Source organism: Lepisosteus platostomus, chromosome 7 (assembly GCF_059453375.1).
Source record: "Lepisosteus platostomus isolate fLepPlt1 chromosome 7, fLepPlt1.hap1, whole genome shotgun sequence".
Lineage (NCBI taxonomy): Eukaryota > Metazoa > Chordata > Actinopteri > Semionotiformes > Lepisosteidae > Lepisosteus > Lepisosteus platostomus.
The window spans coordinates 57,849,862-57,877,202 of NC_142617.1; the positions used below are offsets into that span (position 1 = coordinate 57,849,862).

General features: G+C 46.6%; 3 protein-coding genes across 6 annotated transcripts in view; 2 read left to right on the forward strand and 1 right to left on the reverse strand.

The window, feature by feature from the left end:
* The window catches only part of ttc23 (tetratricopeptide repeat domain 23), a gene marked incomplete at its 5' end in the record, with an annotated part of 20,322 nt that extends 14,142 nt beyond the window's left edge, over positions 1–6,180 (forward strand). Inside the window, 2 exons of the mRNA XM_088641855.1 lie at positions 4,206–4,288; positions 4,831–6,180. Coding sequence (XP_088497981.1) covers positions 4,206–4,288; positions 4,831–4,972 — 225 coding nt within the window. The remainder of the gene's footprint in view (positions 1–4,205; positions 4,289–4,830) is intronic.
* Positions 6,064–20,481, reverse strand: synm (synemin, intermediate filament protein). The gene is made up of 4 exons (XM_088641402.1): positions 19,355–20,481; positions 16,590–16,714; positions 13,032–13,108; positions 6,064–12,727 (listed from the first exon to the last, which is right to left on the reverse strand). The coding sequence occupies exons 1-4, from the start codon at positions 20,153–20,155 to the stop codon at positions 10,134–10,136; spliced, it is 3,597 nt and encodes a 1,198-aa protein (XP_088497528.1). The 5' UTR covers positions 20,156–20,481; the 3' UTR covers positions 6,064–10,133.
* Positions 20,482–20,749: 268 nt separating this feature from the next.
* On the forward strand, positions 20,750–26,763 carry pgpep1l (pyroglutamyl-peptidase I like). Of its 4 annotated transcripts, XM_088641405.1 has the most exons (6): positions 20,766–21,689; positions 21,966–22,018; positions 24,286–24,402; positions 25,584–25,810; positions 26,235–26,306; positions 26,398–26,763. In XM_088641405.1, the coding sequence occupies exons 1-6, from the start codon at positions 21,653–21,655 to the stop codon at positions 26,624–26,626; spliced, it is 735 nt and encodes a 244-aa protein (XP_088497531.1). In that variant the 5' UTR covers positions 20,766–21,652; the 3' UTR covers positions 26,627–26,763. The 4 variants fall into 4 exon arrangements, with proteins under 4 accessions (XP_088497534.1, XP_088497533.1, XP_088497531.1 ...); XM_088641408.1 differs by lacking the exon at positions 24,286–24,402 and having other exon boundaries at positions 20,750–21,689; XM_088641407.1 differs by lacking the exon at positions 21,966–22,018 and having other exon boundaries at positions 20,757–21,689.
* The last annotated feature ends 578 nt before the right edge of the window (positions 26,764–27,341 follow it).

Consider the following 27,341-nt stretch of genomic DNA (forward strand, 5'->3'; position numbering starts at 1 on the left):
TAAAGCAAAGGAATAGGCGCTGGGCCGGCTGTGAAGTAGCACGCCACACGAAGCACAGGGTGGGGGGGCACGGAAGTGATGAGGAGCCACAACAAGTCCTGGACAAGATCAGCTGAAGACGGTCGGTGGGTTCTGATGCCTGTTTAAAGCACTGATTAACTCTGCGGGGGCTGTGTGAATCCAGGCCCCTCAGCGCAAGAACAGCTGAAGCTCCTGCCGGGAGCGTGACTTGGGCCTTGCGGTTCGAGGAGGGAGGGCTGGCGTCTGGGTTAACCCCTGCAGCTGGGGTTCCCCGGTCAGCAGTCCGCACGGGCTGGGACGCCTGGGGCTCACCGGGGGTCTGGGAGCTGGGGTTACCCGAGAGAGCCACACCTGGCCATTCCGGGTCGCCTGGCTTCGTCTGCGGACGAAGTCCATTGTGGTTCTGAGCAACGGTGTTCGTTCTCCCCGGTTCTTCTGTGCTAGCTTAGGGGTCACGGCGATGGAGATCACCGGCAAAACAAGGCTGCTGGGAAGGGCATTTAAAAATCACTGTTGCCAATAAAAAAAACAGTTATTTCTTAGTCGAAGTGCACAGATGGCAAAGGGTGTTCTTTAAGCACTTTTACTGCAGGTAAAAGTAAATCAATAACAGAATAAATAACACACCCCATGTGTTAGAATGAAACATGCTGTTGGTTGTTGGTGTTTGGTATAATGGTGTTTGTGTGTCTCTGGACTCTTACCTTCCTGTGCTCCGACAAGGAGCTTCAGCTGATGATCTTTATAGTGTAAATCCCCTATCCGGGGACGCTTATTTTTCTTGAAGATATTTCGAACGAGCGTGTCGCTTGCAGTCGTCAGGAAGATGGAATGTGTAGTGTGTATAAAATGGAGACAGAGTGGACGCAGAGCAGTCTCGCTGAGAGGAGTTGTTATGTGTTCAGGAGGTGGCGGCAGGAATTCAGACCCTGGTGTTGGGCCTCTGTGCTCACTGATTTATGATGCTGACTTTACCAGATCCCTGGCTCAGGAGCTATTTAAGAGTTTGTCAAATACCACACAATAACACTGTGGGCTTCTTCCGTCTTGCTTACACTTACCTGCTCTTGAGTACTGTCAATAATATGAAATCCAACATTAACCATGCTGATTAGTTTCCTGGTGTCAAGAACTGCACGCACCTATGTCCTGTCAACAGATACCTAGATACCTGTTGGAGTGTGTGCAGTCACAGCCCTTTCATAATGCCATTTTTAAGAATAAGTCTTGTTATCTTTGTATGGACAGCTGTTTGTTAGAAAGACTTATAGAATAAAGTCATCGAGTTTCTTACCCCAAGTAGAACTGTTTCTGTTCCTCTAGGTTGGTAATTAAATTTGCTTAATTTGATCTGGTTTATCGGATTAAGTATTAATCATAGGGAAATGGGTTGTGGCAACATCCTTGAAGACAAAGAGGATCTGAGTATTTAATGAAATAAAATGTATCACCAAGAAACAAGGACCACATTTCTGTACTGCAGCTGTGAAGAATTGTAGGAAGGATTATTGAAAGCTGCACATTTAAGAATGCACAGCATGCATAGGTATGCTTAAATAATCAGCACTGTTTCTTTTCATCATTGAATCTCACTGGACTAAAGATAAATCGGTGCTTTGGAAAGCATTACTGTATTTGCAGATCTGTTGGTGACTTGTTCTGCTATAATGGGCATTCATGTATCATGTAGCAGATTGCCACACAAAAATATAGCTTTATTTCCCTATGATATAATACTGAATGACATCAGCTGCCATTAGCCAGGTTTGTTTTGTTTTCATCTGGTGATAGAATAAGGAGGAAGAGGCAGCTCCTCATTGCACTTCACCCCCACTGATCAGATGGAAAGAGAAGGAAGGTTCTGTCACTCACGGTGTGGAGTCTGGGCTTCAGCCGGCCAGGAATGTTCTGAGTAGGACTGAGATCTCTGACTTGTTAAAAGTATTTAGTGTCATCTGCTTCAGACTATATTCTGAGAATAGACAGTACCTTAATCATTAGGTACCTGAGATGCACAGAAAAGTTCTCACCTCTAGTACAGATCCAAAATGTCCAACATTAATGAGTAAGGAAAGTTTTCACAAACAAACCCTATAGTTTCCATATGAAGAAAAAATAGAAGAGGAATGTTTTCTTGCTCTTAATGAATTGTCTTACATTTTTTCCAGTGTTTACTGATTTGTTATTTTAAAATGTGTAAGAATTCACAGATGACTAGGAATCCCTTAAAAACAGAATCAGCGTTCATGAGCTAGTCATGCTAACTTGGTAGTAGAAGATGAATTTTACATGTTACCACATCTCTCAGGACGGGAGCAGCACTGTTTCATTTACCAGCCCCCGCGCAGTCTGAAGTATAGGAGCCTAAATCTCTTAATGTAGGCAACTTGTGGGGACTTGGTGCCTGTCCTCCCAGGAAAGGCACTGCTGGGCTTACATGCTACAGCAAGGAGTTTTAGCCTGTGCAATAGGAAAAGGAGAATTTCTTAGCATGAGAAACGGCCATAAGAAAGTTCCTCTGTTCTCCTAAATGTGTTCTAAATTTGAAAAGGGTGGGCTTTAACAGTGGCATTGATGGGGAATTCCTGGATACTCCTGCCGACCTGGCCGAGGGAGAGCGAGGCTCGTTGCTATGTTGCCTTGTTATTGTATCCAAGCGCAGGGGCTCCAGTCATTCCACTCTGAATCACAGCTCACCCTCTTGGCATTACCGGAGGTCAATATTCTTCGCAATGTGCCCCTGACAGATAACGGTAAGCGCTGGTATCGTGTTCTGTGACTTGTAATCACGGCAACAGCTGTGCTTCAGTTTAGAAACCTGGACTGACTCCCGAGTAATTATGGCTAAGGTTTGTGAGCTGTGATAGAGCGCAACGGGGGGAGGGAAAAGAGTAGGGCCTGTTTTTATCGTATGAGTATTTTATCCTGGGGAGGTGTGGCACTTAGGCCTTCTGTGCACCAAAGTGTGGCCTGAAAGTGGTGAAAAATGTGTATTGCTTTTCAGTTTGAAACCGCTTTCCATTACATCAGGCTTGGCAGCTCTCAGACCCTGATGAACCAATAGCCAAGCCCATTTATTTTCCAGGCGCTTATTCTTTCCTTCAGCAGAAGTGGAACATTCTGAATACAAGTTTTCCTTGGTCTAGAAGTCTGGTGTTATGCTGTAATTTCCCCTGATTGTTAAAAGAAACAGGCAGTCCTTTGTTACTCTGTACAGTAAACGTCTTTGCCTGGCCCTTCTGGAAACAGAGTACATGTGATTTCTAAAGGCAGTCTGGGTTTTCTTCAAGCAAGACACATACGCTCTAACTGTCTGGACGAATTCAGCAGCTGAGATGCACACCGAGGTGCTGTTGGCGATTCTTGCAGAGCTAGTGGTGAGATGTGATGATTAGCAATAGCTCTTTCAGGCTATTCAATTTAAATAAATAAAATGCACAGATTATGTTTTATGAACATATAGAATTCCATTAAGATGCCAATATATCCCATCATGTATTCAGTGCCAATGTATTAAAAATCTCCATTCTCCAGTAGCTATAGGTAATCCTGTATTTATACAGGAACTACAGTATTAGCCTTCTGCTTTCAGACCTGCGTGACATCCTAGACCAAACCAGCAGGCACTGCTGCTCTGGGGCAAGCACATCTTCTCAAAGTGGAGGCTGGGGGTTTGAATGTGAAAGGGCTCCATATGTACCGGAGCTGCAGTGTAAATACAGCTGCTCTCTGTAATCATGCATAAGGAAACATACCAAAAAGGTCGACCCAATGAGAAATGAGCTCCCTTGCCTCTTCTCTAGAGACGCAGTAGCCAGAGGCAGGCAGCCGAAGGAGCTGTGTGGACACAGGGCTCTCAGTCTTTCAAGTGCTGTGGATTATAGCGCATGGCTACATGGACATTAAGTTTTCATTGTATTCAGCATACTGCACTACTTGTATATATTGCATACACTATGGACACATAGCAGCTCTACTCATATTGAGTTTTATTCAATTTCTATTACAGTAACCTTATTTTCGTAACCTCGATTTTGTGATTTTTGTGAGCTCGCAGAAAAGACATTTCAGTGCCAGCAACTACTGCTGCACGCTGTATTGTTGTGCATTTGATAAATAAACTTTGATTTGATTTGATCTTGTTCCTCGAGTCTCGTGAGGCTGTCTTTCTGTGTCTCCCCCAGTGTCTGGAGGTCCAGAGCCTGCTGTACGGCCCCCAGGACAGGAGGACCAGAGACACACAGCAGACCCTGGACAAGCTGGCCAAGTGCGTCTGGAGCCTACAGTAGTCTCTGTGCTACGGCTCCTCCTGCTCCTCTCTGTACAGTCTTTCGGTCAGGGTGAAGCATTCTCTTATGATTGGGGCAGAGAACTGCGAATGCTGCATGAATGTGTAATTTAAGGTTATAAAAAACAAGATAAAACAATATTAACAGCTCTAATCGTTTTCCGACATGCATGGCTGTCATGCTTTCAATCAGTAGTTCAGGCAGGGAACTGATTTCAGCCCCTTAAATATAAAAGAAAGAACTATTTGGCATTAAATACTCAAGTTCTTCTTACATGCCACACATTGCACCAGTTTCCAGTAAACAGTGTCTTAAATGCACAACAATCCACCTCTTCTGTGCACCTTGATGCACCTCCTCCTCTTCCTCACCACCCATCCTGCTTTCATCTTCCTCTGACAAGGGGAGCGCTGGTGATGCTGCTTTCCTCTCCCACCCTGCTCCTGCTCTGGGCCTGCGGTACGAGTTTCCCACAATGCTCGTGATCCTGTCAACAAGCTGTCCTGTTTCTCCTCCCCAGAGCCCCGGAGGTTGCGGCGAAACAGCGGAAAGCAGGCGGTCTGCGAGACAGGCCCCCCTTTTGCTCTGCTGTGCCTTCCCATAATCCACCAGGAGGAACAAAGTCTAAGATCTGGGATTCTGAAGGGGGCAAAAATGGCTGACCAGCGCTGGACAAAGATTTTCCAAATTGGGTTCAGAAAGATGAATATTGATAACTGGGTGCTTCTTACTTTGGCCTGTGAAAGAAAGGGACTGAGAATGGCAGAGGAACATTTTATCAGGCTCCATCAAAGGTTTTCAGAGTTTTACTTTTCTTTAATCTACTGTAACTATGGGTGGCCTGGGTGGATATTGTTAAAGAAAAAAACAAATGCATTGTATCCTTTCAAGGCAAATACAGGACACTTTTTTAATTCGCTTACCTGTTCAGACAACCACTTCATGAAAAACTGTACACTGTTGAGAAACAAAAGTAGACATTTCGAAAATGGGACCAAGAGAGAGCACATGCCTATGGACAGTAGTAGGTATTAAACAGATTCATGCTACTGTGTGCCATGTCCTCCCATGCACAGCACCCAGTGTGGACACAGTGCTGCTCAAGGGGACATGTCCCTTCTGGTTCCATTGTGCATGTATCAAATCTCATAGTGAACAGCTTTCTCAGTACACGAGGTTAAATGGGCTAGCTAAATTTACAATCACTCCGTTCCATTTCAGAACTCTATAAAGAGGAGAGCGTAGAGGTCTTGGTCAAACTAGCTCACTGAGAACTGTAGATCGAAGAAGACAGCAGCAGCTCCTCTTGTAAGACTTGCAGCACTAGAACTGACGTCACTCGCAGTGTAAAATGGAAGTAATGGAACAGGGATCCAGAAAAAATGTGGTATTAAATTACCCCAAGGGCCTCACTAATGCATCTGCTATCCCCTAAATGAAATCTTAAGATGGACATTTAGTATAACAGCTGAAACGCAACACCGTTCTGTACTGACGGTCTGCCAAGTGACAGAGCAGACAGAAAGACTTCCTGAGACACTGGGGTCGGTGAAAAAACATAGAGCTCTGAGCCACGGTGTGCTTAGTGAAGTGCCATGAGTCGAGCACAAAATACTGATCTGGAAACACTGATTTATCAGAAACAGACGTGTGGCGAAGAGGGACACTTACTGTAACAGTGTAACACGACCAGGAAAACCATTTCAAAACCGGACAAAAACACCTCTGTTAAAGAATGACCCAGACACAGAAGTATGCTGTAATGATTTATTTCGTTTCTACATACTGACCTGTGTCAAGATGATCTGTAAAATGCAAAGCTGCCAACAAAAATGGTTTATAAAGAAATAAAAGTGAATATGAAATGAAACTGTTTTAATAAAGAAATAAAAGCAATGCAGTTATCCTCTCGATAAAGACATGACCGGTGTTCCTCAGCTACCAGACCAGCTACGCCCAGCACAAGCTGGAGTTCCGATGAGTTTAGTTCTGGGGCTTGTCCCCCCAGCCAGCTGGTCTCTTCCGACTGCATTACTCATGTTCTCTCACTGCTCACATGCACAGGCTTCTTTAACATCCCCCTAGCAATGTCCCTATTCTCTGTAAGTGACATTCAATAATAACTTATACCTAAAGTCTAAGAAAAGTACATGCTTTCACCAAAATCTAGTAGTCACAATAAAGCAGCAAAAATTATAAACAGATTATGAGTTGAGGCTGGGGAAGGGGGTGGTGGTGTAATGGGCAAGTCTATGGTCTCATAACTAGTTGTGGGTTTGAGTCCCCGGTGTGGTAGTGGGAGTGGACTCGCAAGTCCCCCTGACACCACGGCCTGCAGGATGAGCTCTGGCCCTGCCAGGAGGAGGAAACAACCTACGACCTACCTGTACGAGAAAGACCTCTCCCTGGCAGAGAGGCACACAGGGATCGATGCCCCAGCGGGGCGCGGGGTGCGGGGCAGACCAATGGACATACATGTAAGGACGGTCCCACATGAGAGGAAACCACGCTTGACTCCTGAGTTTCTCAAAACATGGAGCAAGCTTGCCTGATTTTTGGGCATCCTCTTAGCAATTTACTTCTGCATTCAAACGTTCCACAGCATTAGGGACGTCGCACAAAGGTGTGGAAGGCAAGACTGGCAGTTATTTAAATCTTGAAGTGGTTCATGCCCACCGGTCCTGGGCTGCACCGATCAAGTGAACCCCTGGCAGAGTCGTGAAGGATCCCTGTTAGGTCGGTTTGTTTTAACACACGTGAACGACTGTACCTGCTCACCCCGTATTCAACACATTTCCCTCGCCGCCGCTGAACGGTGGAAACTGTGAGCACAGCCGTCGTGGCTCTCCCATGCCTGTGTGAGCTGTTCCCTTCGCTTTCCCTGTCTGCTTTCCTCGCACTGGCCCACCACAGCAAACACTCACTGCGCCACGGTGCCCCACCGCTGTCACAGTTCCTGCCCTGGCACACAGTGATCTTCTCCGTGTACAGTAACGCTGGCTCCCACAGCATCCTTGCCATTTCTAATCCCGCCGCGCTATGTTTCTGAAGGAAATAATGCTGTGCTTATCCAGACGGTCTCACCCAAGCCAAGAGACACACAGAAGTGACTGCAGATTCGCTGTTCAGATCCCACTCACAGCCAGCTAAACTTCACATTCTGGCATCACATGAAGACAGATGCCACAAACATCTGGAATAGGTGTACCTGATTAAAATGACCATTTGAAAGCGATTTGATTGGATACAGTCTTCCAGGGGCCAGGTAGCTGGCTCTAGATAAATATGATAAGTATTTTCACACCAAACAGAAGTGTACTAAACTGCATATGGTACATGTGATAAACAGTCATCACAGTGCATGTGAGGCTAAATATAGGCCTTGCTGTTCTAATGTTAAATGCATCTGATGACAACAGGTCTCTCTCATTCAATGCAATATGGGTGGTAGTAATATAGTAAACATATGAAGTTCAGCAAAACACAACCTCAGAAACATCTTTAAAATCCCATTCCAAGTTGGTGTCTTTGACAGAACCTATTACTTGAACATTTGAAAAGTCTAAAAATGTGCCAAAAACATCCTGATTATTATTAAGATTATGCTGCCAATGCAACACTACATACAATGTCTGAAAAAAAAAGAAAAAAGTCTTCTAGCCAAAAATACTCTGCAGCATTGTTTAAGAATACAAAGCCATTTGCTCTAGCATGTACAGGTTTGCAGGTTTTACTGAGCTCAAGGTAGATCCTGGAATAGCTAAGGAGGTTATGCAAACCAACTTCTATGCCAGTGTGACCTTCTGCTCCGGATTAGTAAAACATGAGCCCAAAATAACACACTGTGGACAAGGGGCAAAAAAACAGAAACACACGCTTTCAGGTTCCGGCCTGCAATACTCAAATGCATGGATGTTCACCATCATACAAAAAATGTACAGAAATATGTGCTGTCAAGTGCTTTGAGTGTTGTCAAATGTCTTCCTACTCAACATCATGATGTAGGAGGATAGCACTGTCAGCCCAAAAGCCTGATTGCCTAAAGGCTTAGACCTAATTGAATTAAAGGATTATAAGATCACCACAAGGAGAAGTAAAAAAGCAAAGCAATCCTTTTGAGAAAGCAATATTTACCAGGAAGTGAACAATCTGACACAATGCCAATCAGAGTTATAGACACTTCCTTTTGTAAAATAGTTATGGTCAGAATAATTTTTTTGCTTGAGATATCTAAGACATTCAGCCATATCTGTTTTGCTCACTTCTTATTCTGACTTAGAAGAGGTTAGAACAGGAGTAACTATAGAGGCTGAGACACATTCATTCCTGATGTAAGGAAACCAACACGTTCTGAGGAAGGATCATGCTGTGCCTTTGTGCTCCGTTGTGTTTTCTAGTCAGAACAGGCCCAACGTGACCATTTTTAAATAAAGAACAACACTGATAACAATATATAAGGGGTTTCAACAGGAGGAAAACGCAGCAAACACATACAGTCAATGGGTACTACACAGGAGTACTATACAGTACTACACAGGAGTACTACACATGAGCGGTGGAAAAGTCTACAAACCACAAACCAAGCTCCAACCTTTTCTTACAATTGCAGCATCTAATACCTTTATATTGGAAGGCACGTGTTACAAAGCTAATTATATACTGTTCTTCCATAAAGCATCTCCTGGACAGTGCAAGCACGCGGCTACAGTAGGGCTCTAGTAAGCCAGAAGTACAAAAAAGTATATAAAATCAAAAGAAGTCAAAACTCTTTAAGGTGCTCAAAACCAGCAACTGAATCAGTCTCTTTGGAATCCTGTGAAGCAGAACACTGTGTATCTATCTATTGAAAAGATCAATAACGTTCTAAGAGGGACACCTACAAGCACACATCATAAGTACCATCTTGGTAAAGGATTACAATTAAACCAGCATTTTAAAATATAGAGAAGGTGAATTTAACACAGCCACAGTTCTATGCTCCCTATGGTTTAGGAGCCTACTTTGCCAGCAGCCATATCACTCTGCAACTCACAACTGACAGCCCACTGAAGCTAGGCAGGTGTGAGCCTGGTCAGTACCTGGATGGGGGACCTCCTGGGAAAAACTAAGGTTGCTGCTGGGAGAGGTGTTAGTGGGGCCAGCAGGGGGCGCTCATGCTGTGGTTTATGTGGTTCCTAATGCCCCAGTATAGGGACGGGGACACTATACTGTAAACAGGCACCGTCCTTTGGATGAAACGTAAAACCGAGGTCCTGACTCTCTGTGGTCATTAAAAAGCGAAGGTCGTTTCTCAAAAAGAGCAGGGGTGTAACCCCAGTGTCCCATTGGCCCTTACCAATCATGGCCTCCTAATAATCCCCCTCTATGAACTGGCTTCATCACTCTGCTCTCCTCCCCACTGAGAGCTGATGTGTGGTGAGCTTTCTGGCGCACTATGGCTGCCGTCGCATCATCCAGGTGGGGCTGCACATTGGTGGTGGAGGGGAGTCCCCATTACCTGTAAAGCGCTTTAAGTGGAGTGTCCAGAAAAGCGCTATATAAGTGTAAGCAATTATTATTATTACTTTAAGCATCAAGACTGTTAAGATAAAAACACGTAATATTGAAACCTCTGTTGTTAATTATTATTAAAACTCACTGGGGATATAAGATAGCAACTGATATACTGTATGCTAGGCTGGAGTGAAATCCTATATTATCACTTTAGGCAGACACAGGGGATTTAAGTTATTACCTCATAGAGCTGTAACTAGAATTATTACCTCAGCTGATGCTAGCACAACCAAATAAAGATTTTTGTGTATCACATTCCAGCGTCTTCTGCTAATCTTCCTCAGGACTGTCCAGGTAAATGGCAGCGATTCTCTTTTCCTCACTGACCACAGCCCGGGGATCCACTACTCTTTGGGTCTGTATAATTCTGGTAAAGGCAGCGTGTTCAGCCGTGTAGCCGTCGCTGGGATCCCATGTTGTCATCTGATCGTCGTCGTCGCTTCCGTGGGAAACCAACTGGCCCCTGTTTTCACTCCCTGTCACCCTCTGCGAGTAGCTATAGACGTCCTCTCTCCCTTCCCTGCCGTTGGGCTCCTCCGCCATCTCTGCTTGCGAATACAACGCCTGCGCCTGCTGGGGACTGCTGCTGGCGTTCACTGGAACTTTTGTCACGTCCATCTGGAACGTGAAGGACTTCTCGGTGGGACCTAGCCTGATGTGCTTCACTGTCTTGCTGACTCCACTCTGTGACTCTTCTTCGTCGCCAGTGTTTTCTGGGTCTTCACTGCTTTCCACCCACGACACACCCTGCATTCTTACACCCTGATCTCTGGAAACCTTAACCCTAAACTCCCTATTGTCGCCGCCAGCAGGACTCTTCTCACCTCCTCTGCTGATGGCTTGATGAAGCTCTGGATTGGCTGATTGCAGCGCTGACATTACCTGCTCTTCAGACAGCTCCTTAATCTCATCCTCTAGCAGTCCTGAATCTTCCAGGCTCTGGGACACGTTGATTTCTGCAACGATGGTCACTGATCCATCCTCTGTTGATTGCTCCACTTTTCGAATGTCCACCGCCACGCTGTCAGACCCCTCTTTTCCGTTCCTGGTTAAAATAGCTAATTCCTCTTTGAAACTCTCAGTCACTGTTCCTTGGAGCTGTTCCAAAGCCCCCTTCAGCTGCTTCTTGGGATCCATATCATCCTCTTTCAGAAGCTTGAGCACTGACTCTTGAACATCATGAGGAACTTGAACCTCCTCTACTTCTTCCTCCACAATGCACTCTGGGAAACTTTCCCTGGTCATAGTGTGATCGCCTCTGTTAGTGTTCAGGTATGTGGTTCTGTAATGGTCTGCCTCTGTGAAACTCTGTTCCTGTGCAGTTGCTGGCTCCTCCTGCCAGTACGACTCATCCCCAGACAGATCCTGGGCCATTCCATAGTGCTCATAAATTGGAAAGTCACTCTCCTCGTGCTCTGAGACATTTTCATCGGGTGTGGAGACAAAATACTCCGTCACTGGAACGTGAATGTAGGAAGAGCCCTGGGCACCGTAAACTTCTTGAAACGGCATGGTCTTCCCATATTCTCCATCTGTCACCGAAAACCCTACTGCTTCCGTGCTGCTCTGCGATGATCTGGCAACCTGAGGTGCATTCTCTAGCTCTTCAATCTGGAAGAACATTGATGTGGGCTTGAAAAACGTTGGTGGGGGCTTCCCTTCATTTTCCTCATCACTGTGAGGCTCCAGAGGCTCCTCGATAATCTCCACATTGACTGCCTTGTTCTCCAGGTTCTCACTGCCTTTCATTCCAAGACTGAGCAAGTTCTCAATCATACTTCCTGTTGGAGTTCCCTTGACATCCTCCATAGAGACCTTCTTGACACCCTTGTTGAGAAGCTCCTCCAGTATGGAATCATCTGAAGTGTCCAGATCCTCCTGCACTTTGGACTCCAAGATGATCTCAGTCTTGGTGGTGCCATCTCCTCTCTCTGTCTTCTCCACGTGGTAGGTGATTTTTGAGTCGGGGGATGAGCTGAGTGCTGTTTCCAAACCAGCAGGCTTCACCACTTTCTCAATGATATCCTCCATGGTTATGGAGTCCAAAACCTTTTCCTCAGTTGTTAATGGTTTTTTATCCTTGTGGACAGCTGAAGCTGTCTCCTCAGCCTCCTTCTCAGCTTTAACCTGTGTCTCCCCACTCAATTCACCCCAAACTCGAGCCCCAGGCTGAATCCCAAGGGAACCTTCCTCTGTTCCTCCCAAGACATTCTGAATCTTACGCCCCTCCAGGGTTATCTTCAGTTCTCTGCCTTTTGGAGTTTGTTCCATTTTTATAAGGTGTACCTTTGTGTCTGCTGTTTCCTCTTTAGTTTCTGTCTTGACCATTTGGACATTAGTAACATTTACTGGGCTCTGTTCTTCTGGCTGAGTCACCTTAGTTGATGACGTAATATTTGTGGTTTTCAGGTGAACATTTTCTGGAGCTGGTTCCTTCTCTGCTGTGGGTAAAGGACCAGGACTAGCTCTATTCACACTGCCAGAGCTCCGCAGATTAACAGCGGAATCTGTGACTGAATGTTTCACTACTTCTTCTGTTACCACTGTTTTCTTCTGAACATCTGTACTCTTTCTTTCAGTCTCTGAGTCATTAGCCTTGAATAATTTCACAGAAGCCTGTGAGGCTTTGGTGAAGGAGGGGATATCTCTTCTGGCTTCAGAGCTCCTGTCCGAAACACTAATAGGAACAGTCTTTGCAATGCTAGCGCTCGTGAAGCGAGCTGGCCTGGAGACTGTATTCTTGGTTGATGCTTGCTCTTTTTGTCGGGTATCAAGAAGCATACTGACTGGATACAACTTCCTTCCATCATGTCTGGTAACAGATGACTGCTTTACCGCATACGTATGTGCTGCCCTCCTAATATCTGAGGACAAAAAGAGGAAAAAAACTTTCAAAATAAGAAGCAGCAATAAAGATTCTGTAAAAGCTCTTTTTAGCAACAAATACCTTTTCAAACTTAAAATGTCTAAGCATTTAGGAGAAACAGACCCCTTTGAATTAACATTGTGTACAGCTGTAAACTAATCTCTTTAAGAAATCACACACATGCCCAAAACACACCACTCTTGATTCTTTTCATGACACAAAACTTGAACAGACATTCCATCACGCAGTCGAAAGCAGATGGTGAAAGTTACTGGACAGTAAGTACTGTAAGTGCTGTGTACCTGAAGGTCTTGGGACTTCCCTCACATATTCATCTGTCCATTGATAAACATCTCTTCTCTCACCTTCCAGCAGAGCTCTGGGGAATAGATGACACATCCTCAGAGACAAATCAAAGTCAAAGTTGTATCTTGTTGATGAAGAGAAACGCGCCACCATGTGTGGCTGTATGGTAAACTCATTCTGATAACTCCAGTTTTGTATGACTTAAACCAAGACATGAAATAGAAAGTGACCTTGTCTGTCTGAAGGTTTTTGAGGTTTATGATTAAGATAATGTCCGTTTGTGAGCATGCGGGCATCATTTTCAAGAAAATGGCTTTCTACTTCCAAAACACACAAGACAAAGAACTGATCTGTGAGGAGATTATAACGTGAGGGAAGCAATTACAGCAAATAATGTTAGAATATGCAGTCTAAATTTTAACCAAAAGTTGAGTTAAAATTATTCAACGCTTCAGTTAACCTTCTTTGGAACATTGTGGAACATTTGTACAATTGTTGTTCACTATTTACCAAAAAAGGCAAACAAGATCAAACAAGATCATTTTAAAAAATCCTGCACACAGAAGTTAAAGGTACCGATATTCTTTAATCTCAATCAAAGAAGAACATGAAGAAATGTCATGCAAGTGTGCAAAACCTTGAAGAACAGTGGTTAAGTCAACCCATTTCCTCCTTCACACAGAGACACAGACCAGAGGACTGATTCAAATTTGAATCACATACTGTACTGGACAGTAAAACATGGTAAAATGCCTGTATGTTACTATAATAAAAGCTTATTATACCAATCGTTAACATGGCCCATTATTACATAATGATATTGATTTGTTAGTTCCTCAACAGCACTGTGCACTTTACAAATAACCTCATGATGACAGCATTCATTTACTGAGTACACGCCTTTTGAGTGCTGTTTATTATGTTTAAAACATTACAAGGAAAATAAAAAGGGTTTTGTTTCAGACTAAAAAGGAGGACATTGGATATTTAGCAAAAGTGTTGAATATGGTCCCCCCTATGAAACAGTACCTCCATAATGTTGGGAAAATGGAATAAATCAGCACATTGTCAGGTCCTATATGTGTAGCAACTCCATTAACCAAATGGATCTTTTCATTTATGAACTTGAAATGATTCAAAATAATTATTGCAGTACATATTGCTCCATTGTAGTTCAGCTTTGTTATGTGACATCTCGACATTGATTCCTCAATAAGAGAGTCTGACAAAGCCTTGTTATATCCCTTTCTCTAAAAAAGAAAACTTCATTATTACAGTTTTCACCTGCCTGCATAATAAGTCAGATAGTTCTATAGCTCCATTCAGATTTATTCACAGAGGAGAAAGACTCATTTTCCTCAGCCCTAGAATTTCTCTTTTCCTGTTGTAGTTCTGGCAACCAAGTCTGTATTTACCTCCTCTATTCTGAATTTAGTTAAATCATAGAAAAGTAAATAGACACAGACAGGAATTATATATTTCGTTTTCCCATTGCAGTTTAAAGCTCCAATCAACACCCTTAAGAGGTTTGAGTATTTAAGAACAAGATGTCACTGTGGTTTATGCAGTGAGAACTCGCTGGAATGTTTCAGTACACAAGACCCTTCAGAATTTACTGCCCAGTTGTGCTCAAATCAACAGACTGAGTGGGCTTCTGTCAGTACCTTGAAAAGTGCAAAAAAAGAAGCAGAAACATGACTGATATAAGAAAATATCTTGACATATTAAATTACAGTAATGTGTCATCATGTTTTACTCACTTTTCTGGGTGGTTCTGATCTCCCATTCCCAGGAAAGAGTTAAAAACAAAGTCAGAGGCCCCAGAAGAATGCCTTGCTAAGTGTTGTTGCCAAGCGTAAGCGTAACAGTTGTTCTGTTGCTACAGCGATGTATGAAATCACTAAAAATACATTCCAAGAATCACACAGTATTTGAGATGGAGCCGTGTAACGTTTCACAGAGCTCTGACAGCCTTCAAAGTTAACAGGCCCGTATCATCAGCCAATAAAAGCCCAGCCTTTGTCCAGCAGGTTGAGAAAGATATTTCAAGTGGCAACAAATACAGAAAATGACGGGGCTCATTTTTATCTGTGTCTTTACGAGGTTTTGACTTTCCATGTGAAATCACAGTCTGTCTTTCCATTTGTTTCCCCCTCTCGAGGGAACAGAGAGGAGGCTCTGACTGCACTCACGACATGTTGATATTTTATACTTTATAAATGTCCTATTATTTGGGAGCATTCTTCACAACGGGGCACAGCTGTGTAGTGGATATGTGCTTTTGTACCCCAGTGCCTCCAGTCCTCCCAGCGGTATGAATGGGGACCAGCGTGTCTGGGGGTCACCCCTGTGACAGACCAGCGCCCCAGCTGGGGGGAGGGAGGGGGAGGCCCATGGTCTCTTGTTGGCTTAACTCTGCAAGAGCGATGATGAGCTCTGGCCCAATGAGCCACTGTGGCTTGGATATGGAAATTAATTGCAGCACCTAGCATTTAAGATCTTCATTTTGAAGAATACAATTAAAGATCTTTCATTTACTTTTCTGCTATCAAGAGGGATTTATGAAAAAAGGGCCCTCTAAAACATACTTCAGTAAATGAGAATTTGACCTGGAGAAGAAACACGTGCTTCTGCTCTTTGCTCTGTGTGCAATGTTGCTTGAGTACAACATTGTACTCAAGCAACATTGCATTGTACTCAAGCTCCTCCTAAAAGTATGGAAGTGGATGTGGAAACGCACAGCAGGCATACTTCCCAATATAAAAAGGCAAACTGATGACCTTGAACTGAAAACACACTAAAAATGACTTCACTGGTCCATGAAGGATTCCTTCAGCAAAGCTAGAGAAAATCAAAACTTTCTGCTTCAAAAACTAGAAGCAACATGATTTTCCTTATTCTGCAAAACAAATCTCTCCAGCAGATCTGACCTATTAAAATAAACAAGCTCTTGGTTAATCATTGAAAAGCTCTGAAACAGACAGATACCTTCCTGCATGTCTCATACTTTCCCAGTGAATGTTCTGGCGGTACGCTTGAGGAACCTCCATGGTCTTGCCCAGCGCTTCCTCTTCATGTTCCCTACACTTCCATATTAAAACTATTCGACACTCCTCCAACTCCTTCTGACACCCACACTCCCCAGAACAAAGTCATTCCAGATCAAGCCCAGGTGCTGGGAAACACGCCGAGCTGGAAGTTCAGCTGGCGAGCAGGATGGAGAAGTAGCTTGCTGGAAGCAGGCAGGAGTTCATGGGAACTCATGGGAGTTCATGGAGTTCATGGGAATGCCCCCAAACAGTGTGAACAGTGTGACACGGGGGTACAATCAGCCACTCTTACTTGGGGGCCCTCTCTTTTCCCTACAGCCTGTAAACTGTGTGTAAACAAGTGCCTCCCTTTTCCTGCCCTGTTTTCTACAACACACTGATTGGCCATCGGTACCCGCAGGTCCTGCTTGTGCCTGGTAAGGGGTTGACTTTGTTCTTTCCTTCAGGGGTGTGAAGATGTCGTCTGGGAATCCGGGGACGCAGCCCAGCACTTCAGACCCCTACCTGTAGGCAGCCACCTCCAGGCTGAGGCCCATCTTGACCTGCATGAGCTCCTGGTGGTCACGGAGCTTCTCTGCAATGATGCTGGCCAGCTCCCTGCGCTCCTCTTCCAGCTGCTCAATAGCCACCTGGCGGGACGAGAGAGCAAGCGGTCTGTTCACAAGACAATCGTGACAACCAGTGCGTCCGGCCCGTGTACGGCCATGAGCTCTCCACACGGCGAACACCGCTGGTTTCGCGCCACACGAGGGCCTTCGTGGCCACACGAGTCGATACAGTGCTCGCTCCGTCAGTCGGCAGGCGTGGTCGCTGGTCGTGAGAGCACGCTCCCCGCGTGTGCCAGCCGTGGCCGTAGTGTTCTGGTAACCAGACCATATCAATGATTCTTTCAAACCTTAAAGCTTGACTATCTGGCAGTTCGGTTTCTGAATTCCCTGTCTGCTCTAATCCGAGGAGGGCAGATGGTGAGGTGACCTGGGGTCTGGTGATTACTGAGGGGGTGCTCGATTCCTCAGGGAAAGCTGCAGCAGGTAGACCAGTACGGGCTGAGGCCTTTGGAGAGCTGATCTCGTTCTCGTGCCTGGAGTACCTGTTGCTGATCGCTGCACCTGGCTCTTTTATCACCAGCGCTGCCGGTAATTGATCTACTATCTTGTCTAGTTGTTTTTTTTCTGCACTCAAGACTCGGTTTTAACAGCACTGTGTCCTAGATATAGTGCATCATTTCTAATAACTGCAGCACACACAGAGATATTCAGTCTCGCCTCACCTTGCTAAGCAAGAATGTGCTGCCTTCTATCTGAGTAAAACGGCTTAAAACGCTGTCGCTTTTGGCAGCATATGAGGATTTGCGACCCAGCTGGGAAATGGGTTTAAGAGACTAGTGCAGCTAACAGCATTAACTACTACAGCAGTAATATGTTTGAGCAGACAAGCCACCATGTGGCTGATTCAATTTCTTTCAGACGTAATGCTTCAGCATCAGTGCAGCAGGGTCTGTTTGTATAGGCTAGTAAGACGCCCAGTCTCGGCTTCTGACATGAAGCACTGTGGAGAGACTCTCAGGAAAGTCATGTTCTGACTCCATTGCAGTCTATAGCACTGGCCACCAAATTGACAGATTGCTTTCTATTATATCTGTCAATCTTTCTCCATGTGTTGCACTTAAGTACTCTATGATATATAGGGATCATAATCTCCTGCTTCCTGAGGGACAAAACATAATCTACACCTGAGGCTGTCACAGTCGGCATGTACCTGCCACTTAGTAACAGGTGAGGGATGAAAAGGTTTATTTCTGTAGATAAAAAAGCGCAGCATGGAGACTGTAAAAGCTGGAGAGGTTTCCTGCTGACACTGAGGAGGATCCGTGTCTCATCTGTCACTGTCAGATGTGCTGCCACCCAGTCTGCAACCTAACTACTTCTGTTGACGATGTCCGGAGAAAACAGTACAATTGACCAACAGACATCCCGGGTATCATAGAAAATCAACAAAACAAAAGCCTACTTCTGGCCATTGGCAGAATCCCCCTGCAAGCTGATAGTTAGACTCTCGAGGCTGGTCAGGAGAAAAGGCACCTCCAGAAAAACAGCAGTGCAGGAAACGGTGTCGAAGTTCTCTTTGTAGCACCATCGCGTACCCCCAGGAAACCAGGACATACCAGCAGAGGGAAATGGATAAAACTATGCACAAGGCTGTCAGCTAAATAACATTACCTTGTAATGTACATGAAATTTACCATGGTGTTTATCCCACCAATTTCTCCCAGTACATTCCAATATGTTTCATCAGAACTATGACCGTGTGAGTCTGGCACCCTGCCCAGGGTGTGGTCCTGTCTTTTACCCTGTGCTTCCAGGATAGGCTCTAGGATACCAGGAGCATTGGCAGGAATAAGTGGCTTCCCGATGAAGGACCTGTTCAGGGCTGGACATCAGACCAAGAGACAGAAAGGCATGAATGAGCACTCTTGTGCTTTTTAGGTGCGGTGTAAATCACACCGATGTTTTATTCAGAGGAGGTCAAACACAGGGGATAAATAATAAATTTAATGATTGATTGGACAGTTTGAAGGCCTGTAAAGTTCTGGAAGCCTGGTGCTGAGGCTGACTATCCTTCGGTTTAAACAAGCTGCATCAACAAAGAATCAAGCATGTTACACTAGTGTCTGCTGGGTCTCTCAATGTGCTGCGTTAACCCACAGATACCGACATGAAATGTTAAGGCAGCCACAGTAAATACATTTTCTTATTCTTATTCTCACTCTTTTCAAACTGTATAGCGACAGCAGTGGTCTGAGCACACGGAGTAGAGCGATCTTGGATTTGTCACCTTACTTCAGCAGCAGTGATTCCCAAAGGTTGTCCGTTCACCATGGGGAATGTCAGTGTTTGGGCAGTGCAACTTGTATCGGAATTGTTTAAAGCCATCACTGAGTGGTTCTGCAGTTTACAGACCACACTGATTCTCTTGCTACCATTTCTGACAAGTATTAGCAATCTGAATGGGGCTGTGCTGACTTCTGCCAGCTCTCGGAGTCTGCATGGGTGTGGCACTTCAGACAGAAGCGCCTGCGAGTGAAGCTGGCTGGGATGAGGGTACTGAACCGTTTTTTTTTCCCCCAACATATTGTTGACCGCTTCTCCAAATAAACGGTTTGAGTCAGCTCGAAGCGAATGGCAGCTAGGAGGCTGGCGGAGAAATAACTCCCTCCGTGCGCTTCGCTCACAGAGCCCATGAAACCCGCCCGAATCACGGGTACCGACCTGGTACTGCTCGAGCGCCGAGCTGCAGGCGTCCTGCACGTGCCCCAGCTCCCGCTCCAGCCGCTCGTGCCGCCGCGCCTCCCGGTCCGCCTCCGCGCGCAGCTGCTCCAGCTGGGAGGCGCACTGCCCCTGCTCCCGGCGCAGCTCGCCCAGCCGCCGCTCGCCCAGCCGCGCCGACTCCTCCAGCTCCTCGATCCTCCTGCGGTACACCTCCAGGGTCTCCTCCCAGGCCTCGGACAGGGAGAGCGCGTACTCCTCCACGTCCTCCACGGCGAGGGCCGGGGCGCCCTGGTGCCTGTGCGTGGCGAGGGCAGGCGCGGCCCTGGCGTGGACCTGCTCTCGGAGCAGGGCGAGGTCTCGCCTGTGGGCATCTTCTAGAGAGGCGTGCTCGTCCTGGAGCTGGAGGAGGTGCTGCTCCAGAGCGGCGTTCTTCTTCTGGGCCACCTGCAGCTGCTTCTCGCAGCCCCTGAGCTCCCCGTCTATCTCCCTGCACAGCCCGGCCTCCTGGCCGCACAGCCCCTGGAGCAGCTGGCACTCTCGCCACAGCCTGTCTCTCTCCAGCGCCGCGCTGGACCTCTCGAGAGCCAGCTGGTCCACGGCGCCCCGGAGCGCCCGCAGCTCGGCCGCGTACTGCCGCTCCCACTCCGCGGTGCGGTCCCGCCGGAGCGCGTCGGTCTCCGTGGCCAGGCGCGCATTCTCCCGCTCCAGCTGCTGCACCCGGGACAGGTACTGCCCGAGCCTCCGGTTCAGCTCCTGGAGCTGCAGCTTCTCGTTTTCAAACGGTCTCCGGTGCTGCAACATCTTCGCGCCCGAGGTCCGGTCGGCGGCGCCGGTCCCGGTCGGAGCCGGGAGGTGCGATGCTCCTGCGACTGGGAAGTTGCTCCGGCGCCCCTGTGCTCCGCAGGGCGCATCCAGCGCGTCTGGTAGCCCTCCCGCCGAGCCCGAGTGACCAGTGGAGGCGGGAGGAGGGCGGCGCTCGCCCCGCCGTCAGAAATCACCAGTCCAGCTGTCCCAGTCCGTTCAGCCAGCCCCGGGAAGAAGAAAAAACTTCTTCAGCTTTCTGACAGAATGGCACACCCAAGTGGAAAGCGGTCGCAAGAGCAGGGAGGTCACTGTATTTCCCCCGGTGCGCTGCTCTGTGTTCAAACTCGTTTCTAACGCGCCTGGGTTCCAACGTGCCGATTTCTCCTTTCCACCCAAAGCAAAAAGAAATGACATCATGTGATATTTCACATATTTAATCGCAATAGATTATCTGCAAACAGTATTTCACGTTACAATATGTATTTATCAGCTACGGGGAGTCAGTTTATCACCACAGCCCGAACACCTCGATCATTCTGCGTTTTTATTTTAACGTTTATCAACGGGCGCTTAAGTGCAGCCCGATTTATTCGACTAAAATTGATTAAAAAGATACAGCGTGTAGAGTATGCTTGTATCTATGCTGACAGCTGCAACATTTACATGTACACTATGTTTTGAAATGATGTGCCCAAGGACATTAAAATGTGTTCCCCCGGGGTCTAACCGGGGACCTTTTGCGTGTCAGGAGAGCGCACCGGGCGGTTAAGTGTGCTGCAAATGCGCCCCGTTTCACTCCTGGAAAAACCACAAACAAAAATATGGATTTAAATCGGATTGAACTGCGTCGGTGCGTCTTTAGAGACCGCCGTTTGCGTGTCTTGCACTGTAGTTGTCAGCAAGGCGACAGATTTCAGTTTTGTAGACTGTTTTGGGCAGGTGTCAGTATGCGGCGCTTTCTTTCTAAAGGGGGTTTGAGCGAAATCACGTACAAATCGAGGTCGAAATCAGCCAGGGCGCGCTCTAGCCCACAGCGCCGGTGTAAAAAGACCCATTCAGCACATCACCTCGTTTTTAAGAGCAACATGGTCACGAGTTTTCCTGTCTGTAAACACAGCGGCGCGGAACGGTCCGGCTCTGAAGCGCAGGTTGATGTTCCGGTATATAAACAACAGCGCGGCGGACCTTCTCTCACACAGACTGAAGCCCGCAGCCGCCGGCAGCAGGCTGGCTAATTCACGAATTCACTCATCCGTGCACTGGCAATCCGTGCTGGGATGATGGTTATAAAAAATAAGATATATAGTTTGTCGAATTGTATTGTTAAACAGCAAAATAAAACAAAACACACTTTATAGTACAACTTAAAATCACGAATAAATGGTGGAGGGGGAGTGCGGCAATATTTACGTCTCTTAAGAAGTCGGTCACCGCGGGATAAGAAGTCCGGGTCCCTGCCGTGTGAAGAAGGGCGAGTGAAGGTTACTGAACGGGATGGGCACCGAAGATAAAGTCGTCGTGGTTGTAACGGGTAGGTATGAGCACCACGCGTGGAAGTGGAGCTGAACTCGTTTCGCGTGCTTGCGCGCCCCCTGGTGGGCACAGCGTGATGTAACAGGAGAGCAGCGGCATGTGCTGTCCTTCACTCGTCAGGAGATGTTCGAGGCATTTAACACAAGTGAATGCAGTATGAAACATAAAAGTCAGCCATTTCTAAGTGAACAGATTTAGTGTTCATGCTTTCAGTGTTTTTTGATGGGAGGCAGGGCTTGACACGGTGACAGTTCTGAGTCTGTTCTTTTCTCAGGGTTCGGCCCTTTCAGACAGTACCTGTTCAACCCCAGCTGGCCGGCAGTTCAGGTAAGGGACTCCTGCAGTAATGCAGCAGGTGCCTGTGCAGTTCTGTTAGCTACCATTAGCATCAATTAGATCACATCATCATGCAGTACAGCAGTAATTCAAAAACATCACTTTACTCCTCACCCTGCGATGGCCAGAGGTCCTGATCTGTTTGTAGTCCCATCTTGCGCCTTACGCTTCTGGGATAAAGTCCAGGATGCTGTGACTCTTCCCAGGAAGGATTGGCTTTCCAGTAAGGGAAGAAATGGAGGTATTTATCTCATGCATAATTTACTAGCAACATTAGCGCAAACAGACATGGATATAGCCATCAATGTTTTGCAATGAAAATATCTTCAGATGAACACAATATACTGTATGCCAACCATTCTGTTATGGGAGGTAAGATAAAACACTTGGTGGACGTAGATATTTCATTTCCAAATCAAAAACTGAACTGGGACGGTCTTTTGAGCCCTGAAGGGCCACAGCCTGGTAAGAAAGAGCCGTGTTCGTGGAGAAATGTACAAAGCTCGCACATGCTCGGTCCTCTGCCAAGGAGAAGGCACAATCCGGAACTGGGAGAGAAAGGGTTAGGCGCAGCGTGCTGCCAGGCTCGGGGGAGTCTGTCAGCCGTGTAGTTGCGCGTGGCTAATCAATGTTTCCACCAGGCACAGGGAACGAGGAGCTGCTGGTGGGGAATGAGCACCCCTCTCCTTAACACGTCCTTCCAGGCAAAGCTCAGGCCCCGCGGACACAGCCGAGCTTCCAGGCGGATGCTCCCGGGTAAAGCCCTCGTATTCCGAGAGCTTGTTAACATGGCTGCTCCTGCTCCCTTCTATCCCGAGCCAGAAAGAGAGAGAGCGAGGGAGAGAGGGAGAGAAGGGGGGAGGGCCAGGGTATGGCAGGATCAGGTCAGTGAAAGAGAGGAAAAGGCTCCCACAGCCGCTTACCAGCGTGTCTGATCAACCTGGCAGGCAGCCCACGGGTTTGGAAGTGCTCACCTGGACCGGGGTCCTGCTGCAGAGCTGTGATGTGTGCAGGACAGGCAGCTGTTCGGGCATCAGTCCCATCAATTCTCAACTTTCGGTGAAATTCATCCGATTTCTGAGCTTCAGGAATAAAATTAATTGAGGGCGCACGGGAAACTATGAGGAAGTGCATTTAAAAACCAAGAAACCGAGAGGCACCTCTTTGCCCGTAGGGTGGTAGGAGTGTGGAACAAGCAGGATGACTGCCTGACAGGCTAAGTGGACTGAACAGCCTCCTGCGGTTTAAACCCTTTTTGCTGTGGAGCTCTACACATTATCAGGAGCCCAGACCCTTTCCAGAGGTGCATCAGAGTACCTATCAATCGCAGCCTGTGCACACACACTCACACCTCACACGCAAACCCAGCAAGCATGTGTCTGGAAGGCAGGAGGGAACTGAAGAGCACGCAGAGAAGGTGCCCTGCCCTGTCACCAATCACATCCACCCCTATTCTCTCTAGCTTCAGATAAAATGCAGTCAGTTGTACTGCTGCCTTATGATGCCCCTGATATCCTTAAATTTGTCCTTTACATTTACTTCTCCCTTATGCAGATGAAGAATCAAATTGTAGTTTGAAATCAGATACTTTCAACCTGACAAAGTACTGTATCAACGCATGTTTTATGTTCGTAAAAGTTGGACCAGCTGCCTGAAACCTCTCATTGAAATTCTAGTGTCCAAGATAAACATGAAGCCGTATAGACAAGCTGCATCGCTTTGAGCCCATTCTTATGAAAAGCGTTCGTGTGTTTATTTTTAAGATATGTGGGAACTAAAGCCTGTAGAGAATTCATATACCACAAAGATTCTATTTTTCTTTTAGGACATTTTCTTTCTTACCATTCAAAGGGTCCAAAAATTCTGTAGTTACCACAAAATGTTGCAGATCTGTCTCCGGATAAACACGTCAGCACTATCCCCTTTCACATCCTCTTCTGTTCTCATTAAAGAAAGGTTTTGGAACACAGAGGCTCCAAGCTGAGGTAATGTCTCCATGCCCCCTGGTGGCTCAAGTATTTAAAAACATCTGCAGATGAAACTTCTCCCCTCAGCAGTGGAAACACTGCACGCTTTCTGTATTAATGTTGCTTAAATAGTGACAGGACCCCAATAAACTCTCACAGCTTACTGTGATACTTCACACTTCAAAATCCAATTACTTAAGATCATGACCAGCACGTGAAGCACACCTAACTGCATGAAGACACAGTAGTTTTGTTCTGGAGATGGCCATTCAGTATCTGTGCTTGCTGCAGGGCTTGAAGATGTCAGGCCTGCGAGAAGATGTGGAAATTCACATTAAAGAGCTGCCAGTGAGCTACAGAAAAGCTCAGGAGCTAGTTGTCCTCCTGTGGAAGACCTTCAGCCCCCAGGTAAACCTGCAGACATACCAGAGTGAAGAGTGGAGGTGCAGGGGGATGAAAAAAGATCAAACTTTTTCCTAGAACACTCTGCATCTACTACACTGTTAATTTTTGCAGTTCAATAATTTCTTTGATTGGTACACTGGATAAAAGCATCAGTAGCGCGTTCGACAAGTGGGTATGGTGCTTGCCTCTCATCCCGAAGCTTTGTGTTCAATCCCCACTTAGGGCACAAGTTTTATGCCAGCAGCCATATCACCCCACAACACAACTGGCAGCCCACTGGAGCTCAGCAGCTGTGTGCCTAGTCAGTCCCTGGATGGGAGATCTCCTGGGAAAGCTAAGGTTACTACTGGAAGAGGTATTAGAGTGGCCTGTAGGGGGCGCTCACCCTGTGGTCTGTGTGGATCCCAGTATAGTGGGGAGGATACTATACTCTAAACAGGCACTGTCCTTTGGATGAGATGTAAAACTGAGGTCCTGACTCTCTGTGGTCATTAAAAATCCCAGAGTGTTTCTCGAGAAGAGTAGGGGTGTAACCCCGGCATCCTGGCCAAATTCCCCCCTGGCCTTTACCAGTCATGGCCTCCTAATACTCCCCATCACTGAACTGGCTTCATTACTCTGCTCTCCTCCCCACTGAGATGTGTGGGGAGTGTACCGGTGCACTATGGCTAACGTCACATCATCCAGGTGGGGCTGCACACTGGGGGTGGTGGAGGGGATCCCCATTAACTGTAAAGCCCTCTGAGTGGAGTGTCCACAAAAGTGCTGTATAAGTGTAAGGTATTATTATTATATTAATACAAATATTTAAGAAGAAAACTGGGTTGGACTCTATTGGAAAGAAGTGGCTTTCTGCCAATGGAGGAGTGCCCAACCCAGGTTCTAGAGAGTCTCAGCCTGGTAGTCTTGCAGGTCTTTAAATAATCAGTTTAGTCAGGTGATCAGTTCAATTCAGCCAGGTAGGACCATTACCTCAAAATTCCCCCAAAAACTTTGCATCTCACATGGTTTAGAATAATGAGCTTGTCGTCTTTATCCTTATCTTATGAAATTATACCCAGCAACCTTAATCAACAACTGAATACAAAGACAATAAGTGACTTTTTGATATTTAGTAATAGCAGCTACGGTCAATATTAGCAACAAGTCATACAGCCTGTGGATTGCCTGGCTCTGCTCGACAGCTGGCTATCCATGTGGGAATTGCTCCAGGATCCAGCGCCATTATTCTGGAGCAGAGTGGGAAGAATGAAGGCTATAAATCCCGGGATGTGTGTGGCACCTGTCCTGCCGATGGCCGCTGCGTGGTGGGGGGGCCAGAGAGGACTGACTCTGTGATGGACATGAAATCCCTGGCCAGGCGCCTGAGGGGCAGGGGGCTTGACGTCATTTACTCAAGGGATGCTGGGAGGTGAGGCCAGCTGCTTGTAAAGAGACTCTTTAATCCCACCTCAGACAAATCAAACCTGACGGTCGGCAGCATACAGTCACACTGGCTTCAGAAAGCTTTCAGAAAGAGTTTGGGATTAAAATTTACCCACCGCATGCATAGGTTTATTTTTTGCCTCCCTTCTCTGGTCTCTTTGCACTCAATATAACAGTTAAGAAAGAAGAAAAAAAGGAAGTGCTTGTGCATTTACCAACTGATAGATAGCCAAGTGATGTTTTATGGATAGCATGTATTTTGGACTGGATTAATGCTAAAACTGCAAATCAAATACATTGCAGCATTTCCATCACTAGTCAACAAAGTTTTGGGAGTCTTGGATTAAAAACATCAAATACAGAAAACCATTAAGACCATTTAGATTCTCATTTTTCTGTCATCCCCACAGAGGTCTGATCACACATCTAATCCACAAAGATGCTGAACTAGAAAACACATTATCATATAATCTCATTATACTGTAAGTGGTGAGAATCATTCCTGCATATTCATCTCCTGCTGTGGTAGAAGCAGGCCCTGAGGACCCATGTGGTGCTTTTCCCCTCTTGCAGGTACCTCTGCGACTTTGTTTACTACACCTCCCTCTACCAGGGGAAGGGCCGAGCCGCCCTCGTCCACGTGCCCGCCTCAGGACGCCTGGCCTCCACACAGACACTGGTGCCCATCCTCAGGGACATCGCCCACGCCCTGCTGCAGCAGCTCCAGGGAGCAGCAGGATCAGAGGAAAGATTAAAGACCGATGCCGTGGAAACATCTGGTGCCAGTGTGGTTAAGCTGTAGACCACTTTACCATATCCGAGAGTTAATCGTAACCAGTCAAACGCCTTGAGCCTCCAGGACAGGCTCTGGCAAGCTGTCACTCAATAATGGAAGGGCATTTTTTAATAATAAAAAACTGACATTCGGTATCTAACAAATAGGAGCACAGTCTGTTTTTGTTTAAAAAAGAACTCTTTAGCAGCTAGATATTACTGGACAGATGTGCAATATTCTAAACAGCCTATATTTTGTTTCAGGTGGATATGGTTTTGGTTTGCATGCAATGTACTGCTCAACAAGTAGGCAATACAGGACTAACTTTTCCATCAGTCTTTTTTCCCCACTGTGCAGGGTGTAAAGAGCTTCACCTTCCACCCACAGCAACCTCAACACACATCTTACGCCCAGTCATGAATTCACATCTCCAGCACCTAAAGGACTAGAGAAGAGTGTCCAATTGGGCCCGTTAAGCTAAAGATCAGTCAGGACCAGTTAAGACCTAGTTGCCCCAATCCGGTACCCACAGAGCACAGAGACCCGAGCTATCCCTCCAGAGGAGTGGTTGTCTGAATACCCACGAGTCATCTAGTGTGTGATATCCCACCCTCCCACCATGAACATCAGTCAACCTGTATGGTGCAGGTCCGGTTGGCTGGATTTGAGTAACCTGATGGAAGGGTGATCCGATGTTCAGTGAAGTGATACAGGGCTGATGGCATTTTACATCCCTGTCCAA